This window comes from Neophocaena asiaeorientalis, unplaced genomic scaffold (genome assembly GCF_003031525.2).
Source record: "Neophocaena asiaeorientalis asiaeorientalis breed wild unplaced genomic scaffold, Neophocaena_asiaeorientalis_V1.1 scaffold18, whole genome shotgun sequence".
In the NCBI taxonomy this organism is placed as follows: domain Eukaryota; kingdom Metazoa; phylum Chordata; class Mammalia; order Artiodactyla; family Phocoenidae; genus Neophocaena; species Neophocaena asiaeorientalis.
The window spans coordinates 229,365-246,849 of record NW_020172444.1 but is presented as its reverse complement, the minus strand read 5'-3'; the positions used below and the strand labels follow the sequence as shown (position 1 = coordinate 246,849).

The following is a 17,485-nucleotide window of genomic DNA, read 5'->3' as shown; positions in this document are numbered from 1 at the left end:
TAATGAAGATTTCCTCCTTGCCTTTAACTTGGATGATGTTTATGGAGCGTCAAACCCAAATCCCTGGTGGATATAATGGAAATTTTTTTTTTTTTTTTTTTGGCCGCACCACGCAGCACGTGGGATCTTAGTTCCCTCACTAGGGATTGAACCCACGCCCCCTTCAGTGGAAGCACGGAGTCTTAACCATCGGACCACCGGGGAAGTCCCTGAAAATTGTTAATAATAACATAGGAATTGTACAGTATTGCCAAACAGGCTTCTTCTAGGATATGAAGTATTTTGCATTATATGGATCTTCCTTAATTTAGGGGATGTGGGTGAGTAGTTTCAACATTTCTTTCAAGAGTACATCCTTGAATAAGGTAGCCAGAATAAAATGGACAGGAGGAGTAATGATGGGATATGTTAAGAGCATTCTAGAAATAATAGAAGATCCTCTAACCTTTCACTTTGCTTGGCATTGTGGTTTTGCTGAGTTTGATCAGTAAGAAAAATCCTTTGGGGAAAGAAGCCTCCAACTGAGCATTTTAATAGGGAGGAAGCTTAATTTTAGATTACATTACTAGTTTGGAATGAGACCTAGGATTGTTGCTAGGAGCAGAGGATAATGATAAAAACATTTATAAAGAACAGCTTATAAATTGTTTTCATGACACTTAATGATTCTCACAGCAAGCCTGTGAGTTACATATGACTGCTGTTTGCATTTGACAGATGAGAAAACAGCGTTGAAAAAGTTAAATTACTAGGTATCCATAATCACACAGCTGATGAGTGACAGAGCAATCAACATTCTTACACCGTATCAACCATATCAACTATTTCCTTTTCTTGAAATTTACAATGAAAAGTTTACCATTTCATCAGGTATCACTGAGTTTTGCTTCTTCAGGAAGAGTACCAGGGAATCAGCTCCAGCCCTCCTTTTTCTGTTATCCCTAAATTGACTACTTGGCATGTCCTTTTTTTTTTTTTCCTGTGTAATAGCTTAATATTTGGGCAGGTTAGTGGTGAAGTGAGAGTGTTAAAATTTGAGTAAAGACCTATACAGAGTGGAGATTTTTTTTTTTCCAGCTTAAAACCAGTGTATAAAAAGGTGTGAAAGTCAGAAGTGTTCCAGTAATTGACCAGGACTGGGATCTCATGCAAGATCCTTGAGCCTTAAAATTGAAAAGGTGAGAGGAGGGGTAGAAACTATATAGTACCTGAAAAAAAAATCTATTATATGACACTAAGAAAACTTGAAAATTAAGCAGTCAGTCGTTTGTTTTGGACTCTACCGGGGATCTGTTTAGTGTGAAATTCAGATATAACAATTTTTATGATTTTAACTCCAAGTCTTTCATTGAAGGTATGCAACTTTCTCTTACTCTCTTCCCAGTTTTGGAATGGTCTACTCCATGACATTTCCTTGGAGGTCCAAGATATTCTACTTTGCTGTGATTCTTGTATAATTTTAACGTAATTCTTTGTTCCTGACACGTGGGATTTAAAAGATAATGGAGGGTTGGAAATTATGTTTGTTGTATGACTACTCTATCAGGCTCTTTACATTTATTAACTCATAATCCTAGGAACACACCTTGAGTATTGTTATACCCATTTTATAGATGAGAATAAGTGAGGCTAGCTATATCACACTGTAGTCTAGTTACGGAGTTAAGACATGCAATTACATAAATATAACTTGAAACAAGATAACTGTTTACAGTGTAAGAGCCATGATTAGACGGTAAGAGTGGCCCGGTGAAGCAAAAAGTAGCATTTACAGGACCACAGGCACACTACCACATGCCTGCTTCTACAAATGAACTTCCCATCGTGGCCACAGACTTGCGTGCCTAGTAGTGAAACCTTGGGGGTGAGCATCCACTAAGGATTCCTGTGTGTGGCTGGGAAGACAGGGGACTTTCCACGTGGAAAGCCGTACCGTCTTGCCCTGGGTGCTCTGCGTTTAAGGAAGTTGGTTGGGGGAGGGGGCTTGCCCTGCGGCTGCGTCCTACTCCCCGCGCCCTCCCCCTCCCCCTCCCAGCCTCTGCTGCCGCTAAACCCCGGAGAGCGGACCGCGCACGTCGAGATTCCTCGGCGGGCCTGGCAGAGGCTGCTGGGCATGCTCAGTGGGCAGGACCCGTTAGAGTGGCGAGTAAGGAAGCGTTGGCTCTTCTCCGGGTCTGCCTTCCCCGGTTCAGGCCCCGGCCCTGGGCTTTTGTGTGCGCGGAGCAGCAGCCGCCGCTGCCTCCCCGCGGGGCCGCCCGACCCCAGATGCCGTGTGGCCTTTTGGGCGAGAGGGAGAGTTGCCGCCTCGGCAGCCTGCGTCCTCCCTCAGGACCGGGCTCGAGGAAAGAATGTGCTCCCCGACCAAGCCTACTTGTCGCCTCCTCCGGCTCCCGGGAAGCGGGCGGCCGGCCGCAGCCACCCCCCGGGGGGACGGTTAGCCCTGCGCCCTAGCCCTGCTTCCTCCGTACGGAGCCGAGCGACCCTCCGCCCTCCAGCCGCGGGAGGGAAGCGCCTTCCTCCTTTCCCCTCCCCTCCCGTCCCCTCCCCTCCCGTCCCTTCCCCTCCCATCTCCTCTCTTCGCCTCTCCTCTCCACGACGCTCCGAGCGGCGCCCGCGACCCGAGGACTTCTTAGTCTCCCGGGGTGCACACGGGCTCTGCTCGCCCGCCTCCTGCCAGGCAGTCTTCTCCCGCTCCCCTTGGCAGTTCAGAACGAGAGGCCGCATTTCCCCCTCACCTTTCAGGTGCTCAGCCGTCTTGAGAGGAGTGAAGGGTAGTACTTTTTGACATTGCCAGACCAGAGGCAAGGGTCTGGGCATGTTAGGTCTGTGAGAGGACGCCCCTTTCTGGGGTTTGCTGCTCTGTCTGTTGGGGGTAGGGTAGAAGTATTGCTAAGCAGAGGCTTGGGGTGGCCTCCTAGCTCTTTTGTCAGTGTTTTCATTGTTACTGTCATTCACGAAAGGGGCAGCTGGAGATGGCATCAGCACTTTTTCCTGAGCAGCCTCCCCAGTCTCCAGTCGCTTAACACCAAGCAGGTGCTGGAACTACTTAACGCGTTGGGTCAGGTTTTGAGCGAGTTTAGTCTTCTATCGACACTGTCCAAAAATACTTTAGAGCTCTTTAGGTGAGAGAGTGTAGGGACTTTCGCTTTAATAAAGCTCTTGTTAGAACGACTGTTTTCTGGGATTATTTTCAGGAGTCACATTTCTGATAAGTTGACAAAATTCCACTGTGATTCCTGAATTTTCAGTCATTTGGTATTGGCTTATCAATACCTAGACCCAAATCTTTAGTGTGGGTCGGATCATGTTTCCCTTTGCAAATAGTTGGGTTGGATAGAGACATGGTTTGTGAGAAAACAAAGATTTGGAAGAAAATTCATTTCTCTGAGGTTGCTAAGCTCGCTCATTAAATACATGCACTTTACTGACTCACTGAAGATTTGCTGTGTTAAGAAGACATAAAGGATTTGCAAGCATAACAGGTAGCTATAGTTTTGCATTAAGCAGATGACTTTTAATGGTTATAGTGGCTTCCCTCATGGTTCCAAAGTGCTTCGTAAACATTTCATCAGTTCTCACAACCTTAGCATGTCAGTTAAGCCTTTCTTGTTCAGCTTATGGGGATATTCCCAAGATTCTGTACAAACCAGTGGCAAAACAGGAATGGGAGTCCCTGGCTCCTGGTTTTGTCTTCCAATCAATGCATTATTACTATTAAAGTTATCAATGAATAATAGTCTTTTCAGGGTTGTGAGTCACTAAACTTTTTCTTCAATGTGTCTTGAAGAGATAAAAAGTCACAGTTTTCATTTTCATGGCCACTTTTTGGTTAATTTATTTTGTTTTCTATACCTTTCAAAAGTGTTTTAAACTTTTGCACTGAAAATGTGGCAGGAATTTTTATAGATTCTTGAACATTCTTTGCATAGTAAAATTAGGCATAGTTCACACTTTAGACTTGAAAAGACTTCTTCAGTAATCTCAAATATAAGAGTCCTTTAATCCAGCTGAAAACATTCTGTGATTAAAACTATTTATCAGTAGTGAACTAAAATGGACAACTTTCTTAAAATTTTAAAATATATTCTTATTTCCCTAAATTCTGAATGAAATCAGTAATGCAATTTTGGTAATGTGAATTGTCATGGAGAACCTTACTGTTAAAAAAAAAAAATTCAGACCATGTGGGGTGTGTGTGTGTGTGTGTGTGTGTGTGTGTGTGTGTGTGTGTGTGTGAGAGAGAGAGAGAGAGAGAGGAGAGAGAGAGAGAGAGAGAGAGAGAGAGAGAGAGACTTTTAAACTTGAGTAATAATTAGGGTGAATTTAAAGCAATTTAGGGGAATTCTCTGGCGGTCCAGTGGTTAGGACTCTGTGCTTTCACTGCTGAGGGCGTGGGTTCAAATCCCTGCTCAGGGAAATGAGATCTCGCAAGCCATGCATCGCTGCCAAATTTAAAAGAAAAAAAAAGGCAATTTAGTTTTAAAAGCTGATTTCATATTTTAAAAATGAATAAAAATATACCTAAGTAAATTTTGACTTGATCTAGTGACTTCTAGACCCCATTGTATCTAGATTGATAACATTGACCATTGGAAAAATTTTACTTGTATTATTATTGTTCCCTTAAACTAGGCCTAAAAACATGTAGTAGGAGAGAGACAGATGTGCTTTTGGATTGTCATTCTGTAATTCTGCAGCATTCAGATTGTGTCCATAGAATTAAAGTGCTCAATTACTGATAAAATGGTGAGATAACATTTGCTTCAGTTATATAGCTAGTTGAGAAAAAAAAGTGTATACATACATGTATTATATATCTACATACACACCTTCGTTTTTATTTACCCCTTGTTATATGCTAGATCCATTGATAAAAGTATCAAGTATTCTCTGCCCTCCAAGAAGATATTGGAGGATAAATTCACCCTAATTATTACTCAAGTTTAAAAGTCTCTCTCTGAAGTGTAGTAACTCAAGACAAAAAATAAATATCAGATAAATTGAGGCAGTGCTTTTAGGAGTTGGGACGAGGGTGGAATCACTTCAAAGGATTTGAATTATGCTTTGAAGGAAGGGTATTTGAGTAGATCTGAAAAGGGAGAAAGTACATTGGGGAACACCACAAAGATACAGAGGCAGGTAAGCGTAAGTAGGCCAATTTAATAAGAATGGAAGGTTCTCACGGGGTGTAGTTCACGAGCCTGGTTGGAGCTAGAGTGTAGATGCCTGTGAATGCTATGCATCATAGGGATTTAACTTATGCAGTAGGTAATCAGGACCAGTGCAGAAGTTTCTGAGTAGGGGACTGATGTGCAAGTAGCATTTTAGGAAAATTAATCTCATAGGAAGGTTAATCCTTGCTTCTTTATGGGTATACAGCAGGGATCAGCAAACTCACTATGTCTGCAGTCCAAATCCAGCCTGTGGCCTTTTTTTTTTGTGGTAAAGTCCACTAACAGAATGGTTTTTAATTTTTTAAAAAATTTATTTAATTTATTTTATTTTTGGCTGCCTTGGGTCTTCGCTGCTGCGAGTGGGCTTTCCCTAGTTGCGGCGAGCAGGCCTCTCATTGCAGTGGCTTCTCTTGTTGTGGAGCATAGGCTCCAGGCGTGCAGGCTTCAGTAGTTGTGGCATATGGACTTAGTTGCTCCATGGCACGTGAGATCTTCCCAGACCAGGGCTCGAACCCGTGTCCCCTGCATTGGCAGGCGGATTCTTAACCACCACGCCACCAGGGAAGCCCAGTTTTTAATTGTTGAAGGGTTTAAAAAGCAAACAAGAACCAAGAAGTGAAATAGAGTCTGTATGTGGCCTGTAAACTCTAAAATATTTACTATTTATTTGGGCCTTTACAGAAAAAAATTGTCAACCCATAGTATATATTTGTGGTTCTCAAAATGTGGTCTCTAGATCAGTGGCATAATGTGTCTGTACTCTGTATTTTTTCCGGATTTGCTATATCTTTCATTTCATTATTTCAGCCCTTATGATCTTCTGTCTGGACAGTTATAACTGCCTCCTAACTGTCCTTCTTTCTGCCAACTTTATTCCCTTTAAGTCCATCCCCTGCATTGCTCCCTGAATAATCTATCTGACCACATAATTTCTTTGCATAAATCTCACTGACCCATCTTTCCTGTTGGATAAGGTCTAAGTCTCTTCATGACTTGGCATCTTCCTATCTCTTTGGCCACTTCCCCCAACCCCATCCCAGTTCTCCCTTTTACTATGCTTCAGCAACTGTCTAGCAGCTGTTCATTGTTTCTTTAAATATACTGTGCTGTTTATCACTGTTTTTATTCAAGCTGTTTCCTGTGTTGGAATGCACTTTGCCAGGATAACTCCTTCTCATCTTTTAAGGACTCAGGTGTTAACACCTCCTAGAAGCCTACCCTGATGCCTTACCTACCCCTGGCTGTTCCTTTGTGTTCCCATAATATCCTGTGTGTATCTCTATATATTTACCTTGTTATCTGTGTATGTGGTCTTCTATAAGATTATGAACTCCTAGAAGACAGGAACTATGTCTTACTAATTTTTTTGTACCCCAAGTTCTCAGCAAGCACAGGTTTTGTACATAAATTTAATAAGTATCTGAACAAGTGAACATTAAAGGGCTTAGCATATAGTACATATGGACAGAGATATTGACATTTAAATCCCTAAGAACATGGCGGGTGATATAAGACCATTGCTAGTTAAGTCTCTGAGCGTAGTATAGGTGAAGAATCTTGGTGGTAGGAAAAGATTAGAAATCATGATTCAATAGTTGGGGACCTTATTTAATGTAAGATTTTTAAAGAAGTACGACATACATATAGAAAAGTGTACAGCTAGATGGAAGTTTCACAAAATAGGCATGTCATTGTAACTAGCACCCAGCTCAATAAACATCAGTAGTGGAATTCCCAACTCACACTGTATTCCTTGTATTCTAACACCATAGAAAAGTTTTGTCTGTTTTTGAACTCTGTATAAGTGGAATCATATAGAATAACTTGTTTGAGCTTCTTTTGCTCAACATTACATTTATGAGATTAATCCATGTTATACTGTGGTTTGTTTATTCTTGTTGTGTTCTATTCTGTGAATAAACCACAGTTTTCCCATTCTACTATTAATGGACATTTTTGTTATTTACAGTTTTGCTGCTTTGAACATTTTTGTACTCTTTTTCCTGATGAATGTATATATGCATTTTTGTTGGGTATGTACCTTAAGTGGAATTATTAGGTCATGGTTATGGCTATGGTATGTTCATTTTTAGTAGATTTTGCTGAAGTTTTGCCAAGTGGTCTTACAAACTTATACTCCCACCAGAAGTATATGAGAGAATTCCAGTTGTTCCACATGTTTGCCAACACTTGGTATTGTCAGTCTTTTTATTTTTAGTTTTTCTTGAAGGGTGTGTAGTGGTATTGCATTGTAGTTTTGATTTTATTTTCTGATGACTAATGAAGTTGAGCACCTTTTCATATTAGGGGCCCCATGTTTATTAGTCATTTGGACTTCTGCTTTTGTGAAGTGTCTGTCAAGTCTTTAGCCCTTTTTATACTAGAGTATTTACTTTTTTCATATTGATTTGTAGTTCTTTATATATTCTGGATATAGTCTTTTTAGGTATATGTATTGCATATATCTTCTACTCTGTAGCTTTTTCAGGATCTTGGTATCTTGGTGAGTCAAGGTTCTTAATTTTAAAGAAGTCCAGTTTATCAGCTGGTTAGTATTCTTCTGTTTCCATTTATGAAATCTCTACCTACCTCAGTGTCATGAAGCTAACTTTCCTATGTTTTCTTTTAAAAGCTTTATTTTTTCACCTTTCATATTAAGATCAATAATTCATCTGGTTGATAGCTGTATCTGTATGGTTGTGGTACATTACATAAATTTATTTTGAAATAAATGTACATATAGAAAAAGTATAAATGGGTGTACAACATGGGTGTACACTTTGATGAATATCCACAAATATACTCTGTGTAACTATCCCCTAGCTCAAGAAATAGAACGTTTTCACCATCTCAGAGGGATATATCACATTTTAATGTTTTCTGAAATTGGTATGTTTTATATCTTAAGTGTGTATTTAATGTGGGAGGTTCCCCCCCCACTCCCACCCCCCCGGAAAGTGGTTGTTATACCTTATAATTACTAGTGTCATAGAAGTGAGGAAATTATCAGAGTCTAATGATTTCATAAAGCATTCTTGAACTGTTTGTATGGTATATATCTTAGTAGCAGTTTTATTTTTTAAGTTGTTTTAATTCTTTCTGTCATATTTCTAAATATATTTAATAAAATTATATCAGGGTTCTATAATTGGAAAACCACAACTTTTTTTTTTTTGGCGTGTACCTTGAGTTCTAGAGTGTCAAAATATATCTTGGTGTGTGAGAAATTAAAAAACTGATACAAATATTCTCCTTTGAAGAGAAAATACTATATAATATTTAGTTTTGAAATGAACTTTTTTAGGTTACTAAATATGGTTTTCTGTATGATGATGTTTGCGTCTCATCCTATTATTTAACGTTGGAGAAAGGCAAGAAGGAAAGAACAAATTTAATAGGTAAACTGTTGAGTTTATTGCTTGATTACCTCTTTCTCACTTTCCTTCTTATCATTTCACATGCAATTTCCAAGTCAAAAATCATCTTGCCTACCTCCATAGTGTAGTTTATATTATCTACTTTTGGGTTTTTGTCCATTTTAAAGAAGGTCAAGACAACAAGTAAAAATGTCATTTGTTAAGTGTATTCTGTAGTTACATTACATTTATGTCTGTATACCCTCTAATTTTCAGAAGGCTGCTACAAGGTTGGTATATTCTCCATTTATGGATGTGGAAACAATGACTCAGAGAGGTTGAGTAACTTGCTTAAGGTATAGTAAGTAAGTGGAAGAGCCAGTCTGACTCCAAAACTAGAGTTAAATGTTAGGGGCAGGAGGTATGATGAGATATGCTGCCCCAAACACTGAACATTTCTGTTCCATTCAGGTTTTTCCCAAACTACAATATAGACATTTAACTGACACTTATGTATCATTTATGGTTTATAAAGCATTTTCTCATACATTTTTGACTTTCACAATAATCTTATGATTAGGTACAGGATAGGTAAGGCAGGCAGGTCTTTAATCCATCCCCACCTTTCTATTTTATTGATGAGAAACTAAGACCTGAAGGAGGCTAAATTGCCTGAGTCATACTACTAGTAAATGGTAGAGCTAGAATTTGAACCTAGGACTTGTAGCTGAAGCCTAGTGTTCTATTTATAGTGATGCCAGAGTAAGTAAGAAGTTGAACTATTTGGAATCAGTAAGCACCTCTATAACTGTCAGGTTAAATATATTATAAAATAATAAAAGCATAACTAAAAACACTTAAGAATATTGAATATTATTCTTATGGTATAAATAGACAAAGGAATTGGTATATTTTAATTACTCTAGTCCTAGGATTTGAATTGGGCCTACCAAAACTTGACACTTCTGTAGAGGCTTTATTTAACTTTCAATCATTCAGTATTGGACAAACTCAGTTCTGTGTGAAAGGTACTGCTCTAGGGACTAGGTGCATAGCAGGAGATGAAAACAGACAAAAATCTCTAGAGTTTATATTCTAGTTGGGGGAGACAGACTATAAATACGGTAAGTAAGTAGAACACATAGTATGTTAGATAGAGGAAAATGCTATGGAGAATTATAAAGCAAATAAAGTGGAGCTGGTGCATAAGGAATGTTAAAGAATGGGAGAAATTGTATTTATTTTTATTAAAAAATATTTATTTGTTTAATTATTTATTTGGCTGCGCTGGGTCTTAGTTGTGGCATGTGGGACCTGCGTTGCAGCATGCAGGATCTTCAGTTGCAGCATACGGGATCTTCATTTGCAGCATGCGAACTCTTAGTTGCGGCATGTGGGATCTAGTTCCCTGACCAGGGATCGAATCTGGGCCCCCTGCATTGGGAGCGCAGAGTCTTAGCCACTGGACCACCAGGGAAATCCCCGAGAATGGGAGAAATTTTAAATGGCAAGGACAGGGTAGATGTCACTGAACTGACATTTGAGTGAAGACTTGAAGTAGGTGAAAGAACAAGCCTTGCATTCTAGGTAATTTTAGGGGTTAGGGGCTAGATAGTTTTAGGTCGAGGGTACAGCAAGTTTAAAGGTCCTGTGGCTAGAGCAGGCCTGGAGTATTTGAGGAATGCAAGAAAAGAAGGTTATTGCAACTGGAATGAAGTGACATGGGGCAGAGTAGTTCGACATGAGGTTAAGAGGAAAATAAATAGCTGGAGCAGAGGCACAAAGGTGTTGTGGTCAGATGACATTAGGTCTGGAAGACCATTGTAAGGACCTTTACTTGAGTGAGATAGCCATTGGAAAGTTTTGAGCAGTTGGTGACATGATCTATTATAGTTTAGACTTACTAGAACCACTTGACTGCCATGTTCAGAGTAGACTACAGTTGGGGAATGGTGAAGGCAGTGGCAAGGGCTGAACCAACAGTTAAGAGGAAAGTAGCAATCCAAGTTACAGATGATGGCTTGGATTGAGTAATAGCTGTGGAAGTGGGTAAGAAGTGGTTCATTACTGGGTATATTTTGAAGGTAGAGTCCAAAGGATTTGCTGATATACTTGGAGTGGAGTGTGAGAGAAAGAGAGGAGTCATGGATATTTCTTAAGCTTTATCCCTGAGATTGCAATAATGGAGTTGCTATTATCTGAGAAAGGGAAGACTTAAGAGAGACAGGTTTGGAGGGGGAGGTTAGGAGCTCAATTTTGGTTTGTTAAGTTTGAGATGTTTACTATATAGTTAAGTGGATACATGAGTCTGGAGTTTAGGGGAGAGGCCTAGGGTGGAGCTTTAAAATTGGGAATTATCATTATGTAGATAACATTTAAAGCCAAGTGTCTGGATGAAATCACCATAGGAATCAGAGTAGCCAGAAAAAAGGGGCTTGTGAGTGAGCCTTGGGACATTTCCAACTTGAAGAGGTTGAAGAGGTGAGGGATATCATGTAAGGAAGATAGATTAAGCTTCTCATGAGGAAGAGAACGAGATGTCCTGGGAGCCAAGTAGGGAAAATGCTTTAAGGCATCTCAACACAATTTATGTAGATTTTTCTGGCCTTTTTTTCTTTGACAAACACATTTAATCTGGTCTAAGCCACTCTGGTCTTAGCCATCTCTTATGCTGCTGCCAGAGCTTCCTAACTGGTTGCCTAGTTTCCATTCTGTTCTTTACACAGCAACCTCAGAGCTCTTTTAAAAATGTAAATAAGATAATATTCTTTTCTCAAAATCCTATCATACTTAAAATCACACTTAAAAATCCTTGCCAAGGCTTAGAAGGTTTTATATGCTTTGACCTCTGCCTAACTTTCTGATTTCATCTTCTACCACTTGTCCTTTACCTTATGTTGTTCCAGCCATTCTGGCCCCCTTGCTGTTCCCCAAATATGTCAAGCTTATTCCTGCCTTAGGACTTCTGTGTGCACTTCATAACATTGATTAATCCTGGATTGGTAGTCAAGGAAAAGGTATATTTATTGACTCCCTTATTTCCTTAGTCACAACCAGGAGGACAATTAGGGAGAGATGTTGAGAATGAATGGGATAGGTTTTCCCAAAGTGTTCTGAGAAACAGTCCCTGGAGATGCCTTTGCAGAAAGGGTTTATGGTCAAATAAGTTTAGGAAATGTTGCATCTGTTTTTCTCCATTGGGCCCAGACAACTAACAAGAGACTTGTTTTATGGCTTATTACATGGTCTGTCTTGGTGAGTGTTCTGTGTCTGTTTGAAAATAATGTATGTTTTCTGTCATTGTGGGGTAGATTGCTCTCTAAATGTTAATTAGGTTAAATTGGGTTATTTAAATCTCTACATTCCTATTGATTTTCCTTTTTTTCCTATCAGTTCCTGAGAGCAGTTTTGAAATTTCCAACTGTAATTCTGGATTTGTCTGTTTTTTCTTTTAGTTTTGTTGATTTGTTGTTTCAAGTTTTTTGAATTTCTGTTATTTGATATACCTGTTAGGGATTATATTTTGTTGATGAATTGACTATCACAGTGTATGTTCTTCTTTATATCTGGTAATATTTTTTGCTCTGAAGTGTTCCTTGTTTTGTATTAATGAAGCCAATCCAACTTTCTCATGGTTAATATTTATATGGTATATTCTTTTCCATATGTGTCAGCATCACCAAGACCACCTTCAGGTTTGATGATTTGTTAGAAGGATCAGAGCTGTTATACTTACAGACAGGGTTTATTACAGAGAAAGAATACAGGTTAAAATGAGGAAAAGGTGCATACAGTACAGTGGAGTGCAGGAGAGACCAAGTGTGAGAGTCCAGTTGTTCTCTTAGTGACGCGTGACAACAAGTGTGCAGTATTGCCAACCAGGGAAGCTCAGCTGGGCCTTGGTACCCAGGGTTTTATTGGGAGCTGGTCATGTAGGCATGGAGCAAGCTTGTGACTGACCTTAGCTACTCAGTCTCCAGCCCTCCTCTCTCCTGCAGAGGTCACAGTGTGGCCCAGGGTAGCAGGAGAACAAAAAGAGGAGTTCACCATAAATCACATTGTAGCATAAACTATCTGGCAAGGCCCCAGCTATACAAAGACACTTAAAAAAAATTGTGGTAGAATATATATAACAAAATTTACTGTTTTACCAATTTCTAAATGTACACTTCTCTGGCATGAGTACATTTGTATTATTTATTGGGGTGGCCAAAAATTTCATTTGGGTTTTTTCCGTAAGATGTTACAGAATGAACTTTTTGGCCAATCCAATACAACCGTCTCCAGCATCCATCTCTAGAGTGTTTTCATCTGTTCCAACTGAAACTTTGTACCCATTAAACACTTAACTCCCTACTGACTCCTTCCTTCAGCTTTGGCAACCACTCTTCTCCTTTCTTTATCTATGATTTCACCTATCTTAGGTACCCCATTTAGGTGGATTCATACAATATTTGTCCTTTTATGTCTGGCTTATTTCACTTAGCATGTTTTCAGAGTTCATTTATGTTGTAGCATGTATCAGAATTCCTTTTTAAAGCTGAATAATATCCATTGTATGATATACCATAGTTTGTTTATTCATTTATCTGTTGATAGACATTTGGGTTGTTACTACCTTTTGACTTTTGTGAATAATAGTGCTATGAATGTTGGTGTACAAGTATCCGCTTGAGTCTTGCTTTCCATACTTTTGGATATCTATCTAAGAGTATAATTGCTGGGTCATATAGTAATTCTGTGTTTCACTTTTTGAGAAACCACCAAACTGATTGCCATAGTAGTTGCACCATTTTACATTCCTACCAGCAATGCTTGGGGGTTCCATTTTTTTTGCAGCCTTGACAACACTTGTTATTTTCCTTTTTTTGGATAATCATCCTAATGAGTGTGAATTTGTATCGTTACGGTTTTGATTTGTATTTCTCTAATGACTAATTATGTTGAACACCTTTTCATGTGTTTATTGGCCATTTGTATATCATCTTTGGAGAAGTGTGTTTTCAGGTCCTTTGCCTACTTTTGAAAGCACAGGTTCCTAACCACTGGACCGCCAGGGAATTCCCACTACCATACTCTTGATTTCTGTAACTTTTTTACTCCATTTTTGAAAGGTAGTTTGGTAGGTATTGAATTCAGTGGTATGTTGACATTACTTCTTTTAGCATTTTATAAATGTTCTGTTGTATTTTGGCTTGCACAGATTCTGAGAATTATGTGATTTTTAAATATTTGTTCCTCTGAATATAGGGTGTCTTTTTTCCTCTAGTTGCTTTAAGATTTTAAAAAATTATTAACATTTTCCTGCTAGTCTATTATCATGTGCCTTTGAATAATTTTCTTTGAATTTAATCCTGTTTGGAATTTGTCAAGTTTCTCAGATGTGTGGGTTGTAGTTTGCAGCAAATTTGGAAAAGCAGTCATCATTATCATCTCAGATATTTTTCTTTTTCACTTCCTTTGTTTTCTAGACTCCAAATAAAAAAAAGTATGTTAGATATCTTAATATTGTCCCACAGTTCACTGAGAATTATTTTTTTCCTTTTTTTCCTCTCTGCTTCCTTTTGGATAATTTCTTTTGCTTTATATTCAGGTTCACTGATTTTTTTCTTGTGCAGTATCTAATTTTGCTTTTAATTCTGTCAATGACATCTTTTAAGTATAAAAGAATTAAAATAACTGCTGATTTCATGGTTTTACCTGAATCTTTTCTTTTTTTTTTTTTGCCGCATTGTGTGGCTTGCGGGATCTCAGTTCCCCGACCAGGGGTTGAAACCAGACCACGGCAGTGAAAGTGCTAAATCCTAACCACTAGACCACCAGGAAACTGCTAATATTTTCTTTATGATTACTTTATTCATTACTATTTTTTTTCACATGATGGATTTATTTATAGGTTTAAAAAAACATTTCCCTCTTGTGTTTTAGAAATGAGATACTTATTCTTCTGGCATGAGTATTTAGTTGCTAGTGATACTGTTTTGCCTCGGAGCTGAAAAAAAGAGTAAAATTTTTTGTTTTTCTGAGATCAGAGCAACATAAAAATTGAAAATACATTTGAATTATGGCTTAATATTGGTTTAGGATTATGTTGTTTAAATTAAATTATAAATTAAAAAATTTTGAATACATTTGTATGTTTTAAAAATTAAAGATATTCATTGAGAAGTCTCATTCCTGTACCCTTCTGTGTATTCCATATTCCCCTTCCCTTATAGGTATTGCCTTTACCGGTTTCTTCAGTGCCTGGTGTTTCTTTATGCATATACAAGCACGTATGGACACGTCATCATTTTCTCCCTCTTTTCAGCAAATGGAAGCTGAAGTGTAATAAATGCCAATATCTCATATTTTGTCTTATCCTTTGCCTTTTTGTACTTAACAAATTTAACAATTGAAGATCTTTTCATATTACAACAGAGAGTTATTATTCTACCTATCATACCTCCTTTTTTTCTCAGTGTTTATTCTGGTTCTTCAAAGGAAGATAGTTATGATGCATTCAGTAAGGTTATCCAGAGGTGAATAGCTAAATAAAGTATCATCAGATCTCCAGCAGTTGTTTTCAAATTTTTCAGTCTCAGAATTCTTTTATACTTTTCAAAATTACTGCTAACCTCAAAGAACTTTTATGTGGATTATGTCTATTAATACCTATCAAATTACAAACTAATACTGAGAAACATTAGAAGTATTTACTTTTAATTCATTTAAAATAACAGTAATAAACCCATTCCATATTAATAACATAAGCAGCATTTTAAAAAATTTTTATTGGAGTATAGTTGATTTACAGTGTTGTGTTAGCTTCTGCTGTACAGCAAAGTGAATCAGTTATACATATACATATATCAGCTCTTTTTTTTAGATTCTTTCCCCAGATAGGTCATTACAGAGTATTGAGAAGAGTTCCCTGTGCTATACAGTAGGTCCTTATTAGTTATCTATTTTATATATAGTAGTGTGTATATGTCAAGCCCAATCTCCCAATTTATCCCTCCCCCCCAGTAGCATTTTTAATGAAAGTAACTTTATTTTCCAAAACAGGGAATATATAAGAGATTCGCTTTTACAAAAATTATTTATTTATTTAGGCTGCATTGTGCAGCATGTGGGATCCTAGTTCCCTGACCAGGGATCGAACCTGTGACCCCTGCAATGGAAGCGTGGAGTCTTAACCACTGGACCGCCAGGAAAGTCCAGCTTTTTTTTTTAAATTGAATTATAGTTGATTTACAATATTATGCTAGTTTCAGGTGTAAGGAGATTGGCATTTATTAACATTTTTGCAAATATATTTAATGTCTAGCTTAATAGAAAACAGCTGAATTCTCATATCTGTAGCTGTATTCACTGTCTTGTGATATGTTATTTTACTTGAAGCATATGAGGAAATTCTGGTCTCATATGGATATGTAATTAGAAAAGGGCAGAGTATTTTAATAGACCTTTCAGATAATTGTGAATATTCTTCTTTGATGCCATACGAAAACTCAAGTGGTAGTTTCTTACTTTTTAAACTTTTACTGACATATAGTTGACATACAGTAAGTTAAACATTTTTAATATACCTGTGAAGCTATCAATGAAATCAAGATGGTGTACTCCTAAAGGCAGTTTCCGAAAGATTTAATTGCAATGTGGAATTTGAAATCATAGCAATGAAATGAAGTTTTCATACTCTGTTTTCATTAAGATCAGTTGGTCTGTCTTCCACTTTGAATATGTCTTTTATCCATGCAGGATTTCTTAACCCCATGCATTGATCATCTGGAAAATATTTGTTCCTTGGGTTATGCAGATCTTCCGAATGTTTACACATTTCATTATTCGTTGTCAAATAATCACATTTGTTAATTTCACATTCTCATCAGAAAAGTCTTTCTGATGTAGGAAGCTTTTAAGTCCGCACTGGTAGAAATGAGTTTGCAAAATTCTATTTTTCTCAAAGCTTGAATTTTGTAGTTAGCAATAGATGTTGACAGTTGTTTTCCTTGATGTTATAGGCTCACAGTTGATTTTCTTTTTTTAAAAATATTTATTTTCTTTATTTTTTTGGCTGCATCGGGTCTTACTTGCAGCACACAAGATCTTCGTTGAGCCACGTGAGATCTTTTTGTTGCGCTGCACGGGTTCTTTGTTGCTGCACATGGGTTTCTCTAGTTGTGGTGTGTGCACTACAGGGTGCCTGGGCTTTGTGGTTTTTGTGGCATGTGGCCTCAGTAGTTGTGGTGCGTAGGCTTAGTTGCCCCGTGGCATGTGGGATCTTAGTTTCCCGACCAGGGATAGAACCTGCATCCCCTGCATTGGAAGGCGGATTCTTTATCACTGGACCTCTAGGGAAGTCCCTAGGCTCACTGTTGATTTTCAAGGAAATATTTGCTAAATACCCAAGATTAAGTAACCGTCATTTGTCTATCAGTCGTTCTTTCAAGAAAAATGATGTTCTATAGAAAAGTGGCTAGTTCAGCTTGCAATGCAGTCGTGTAAGTGCCTGAGACAACCATTATACTTCCCATTTCAACACACAGAATATTAAAAGGTGTGTATTCAAGGGTTGAGATTTTATAAATGTGTTAAATTTATAGCTACAGCTACATCAAAGACATTCTTGAATGAAACTGGGTGTTTTTTTTTCTTTTTTAAATAGAGTGTGGTGAGTGTAGTGGCAAAGAATGTAATGACTACTAGTACAGTGTGCTGCTACTGCTAAGATACCAGCATTTTTACCTGCTGTTACTTTTGAGCCATCAATAAATGCTAATGAGTGAAATGCAATGAGTGCCAATACAGTGAAAGAAGCCAATAATGTTTTTAGTATTTTGAAAATGATTTTGACCTGATGGACCTTCTGAAAGGGTCTTGGGGATCCCAGCGATCTGTACATGTTACTTTGAGAATCTCTGGTTTGTAGAAATTCTTACTTCTTCCTCTGCAATTATAATTAACAACAAT

At 38.0% G+C, this 17,485-nt stretch overlaps 1 protein-coding gene across 1 annotated transcript in view; it reads left to right on the top strand.

Moving 5' to 3' along the window:
• Positions 1-1,854: 1,854 nt before the first annotated feature.
• Positions 1,855-17,485, top strand: part of MEMO1 (mediator of cell motility 1) — a gene marked incomplete at its 5' end in the record, with an annotated part of 129,333 nt that continues 113,702 nt past the window's right edge. Inside the window, one exon of the mRNA XM_024732040.1 lies at positions 1,855-2,146. Within this exon, the coding sequence (XP_024587808.1) occupies positions 1,855-2,146 (292 nt within the window). The remainder of the gene's footprint in view (positions 2,147-17,485) is intronic.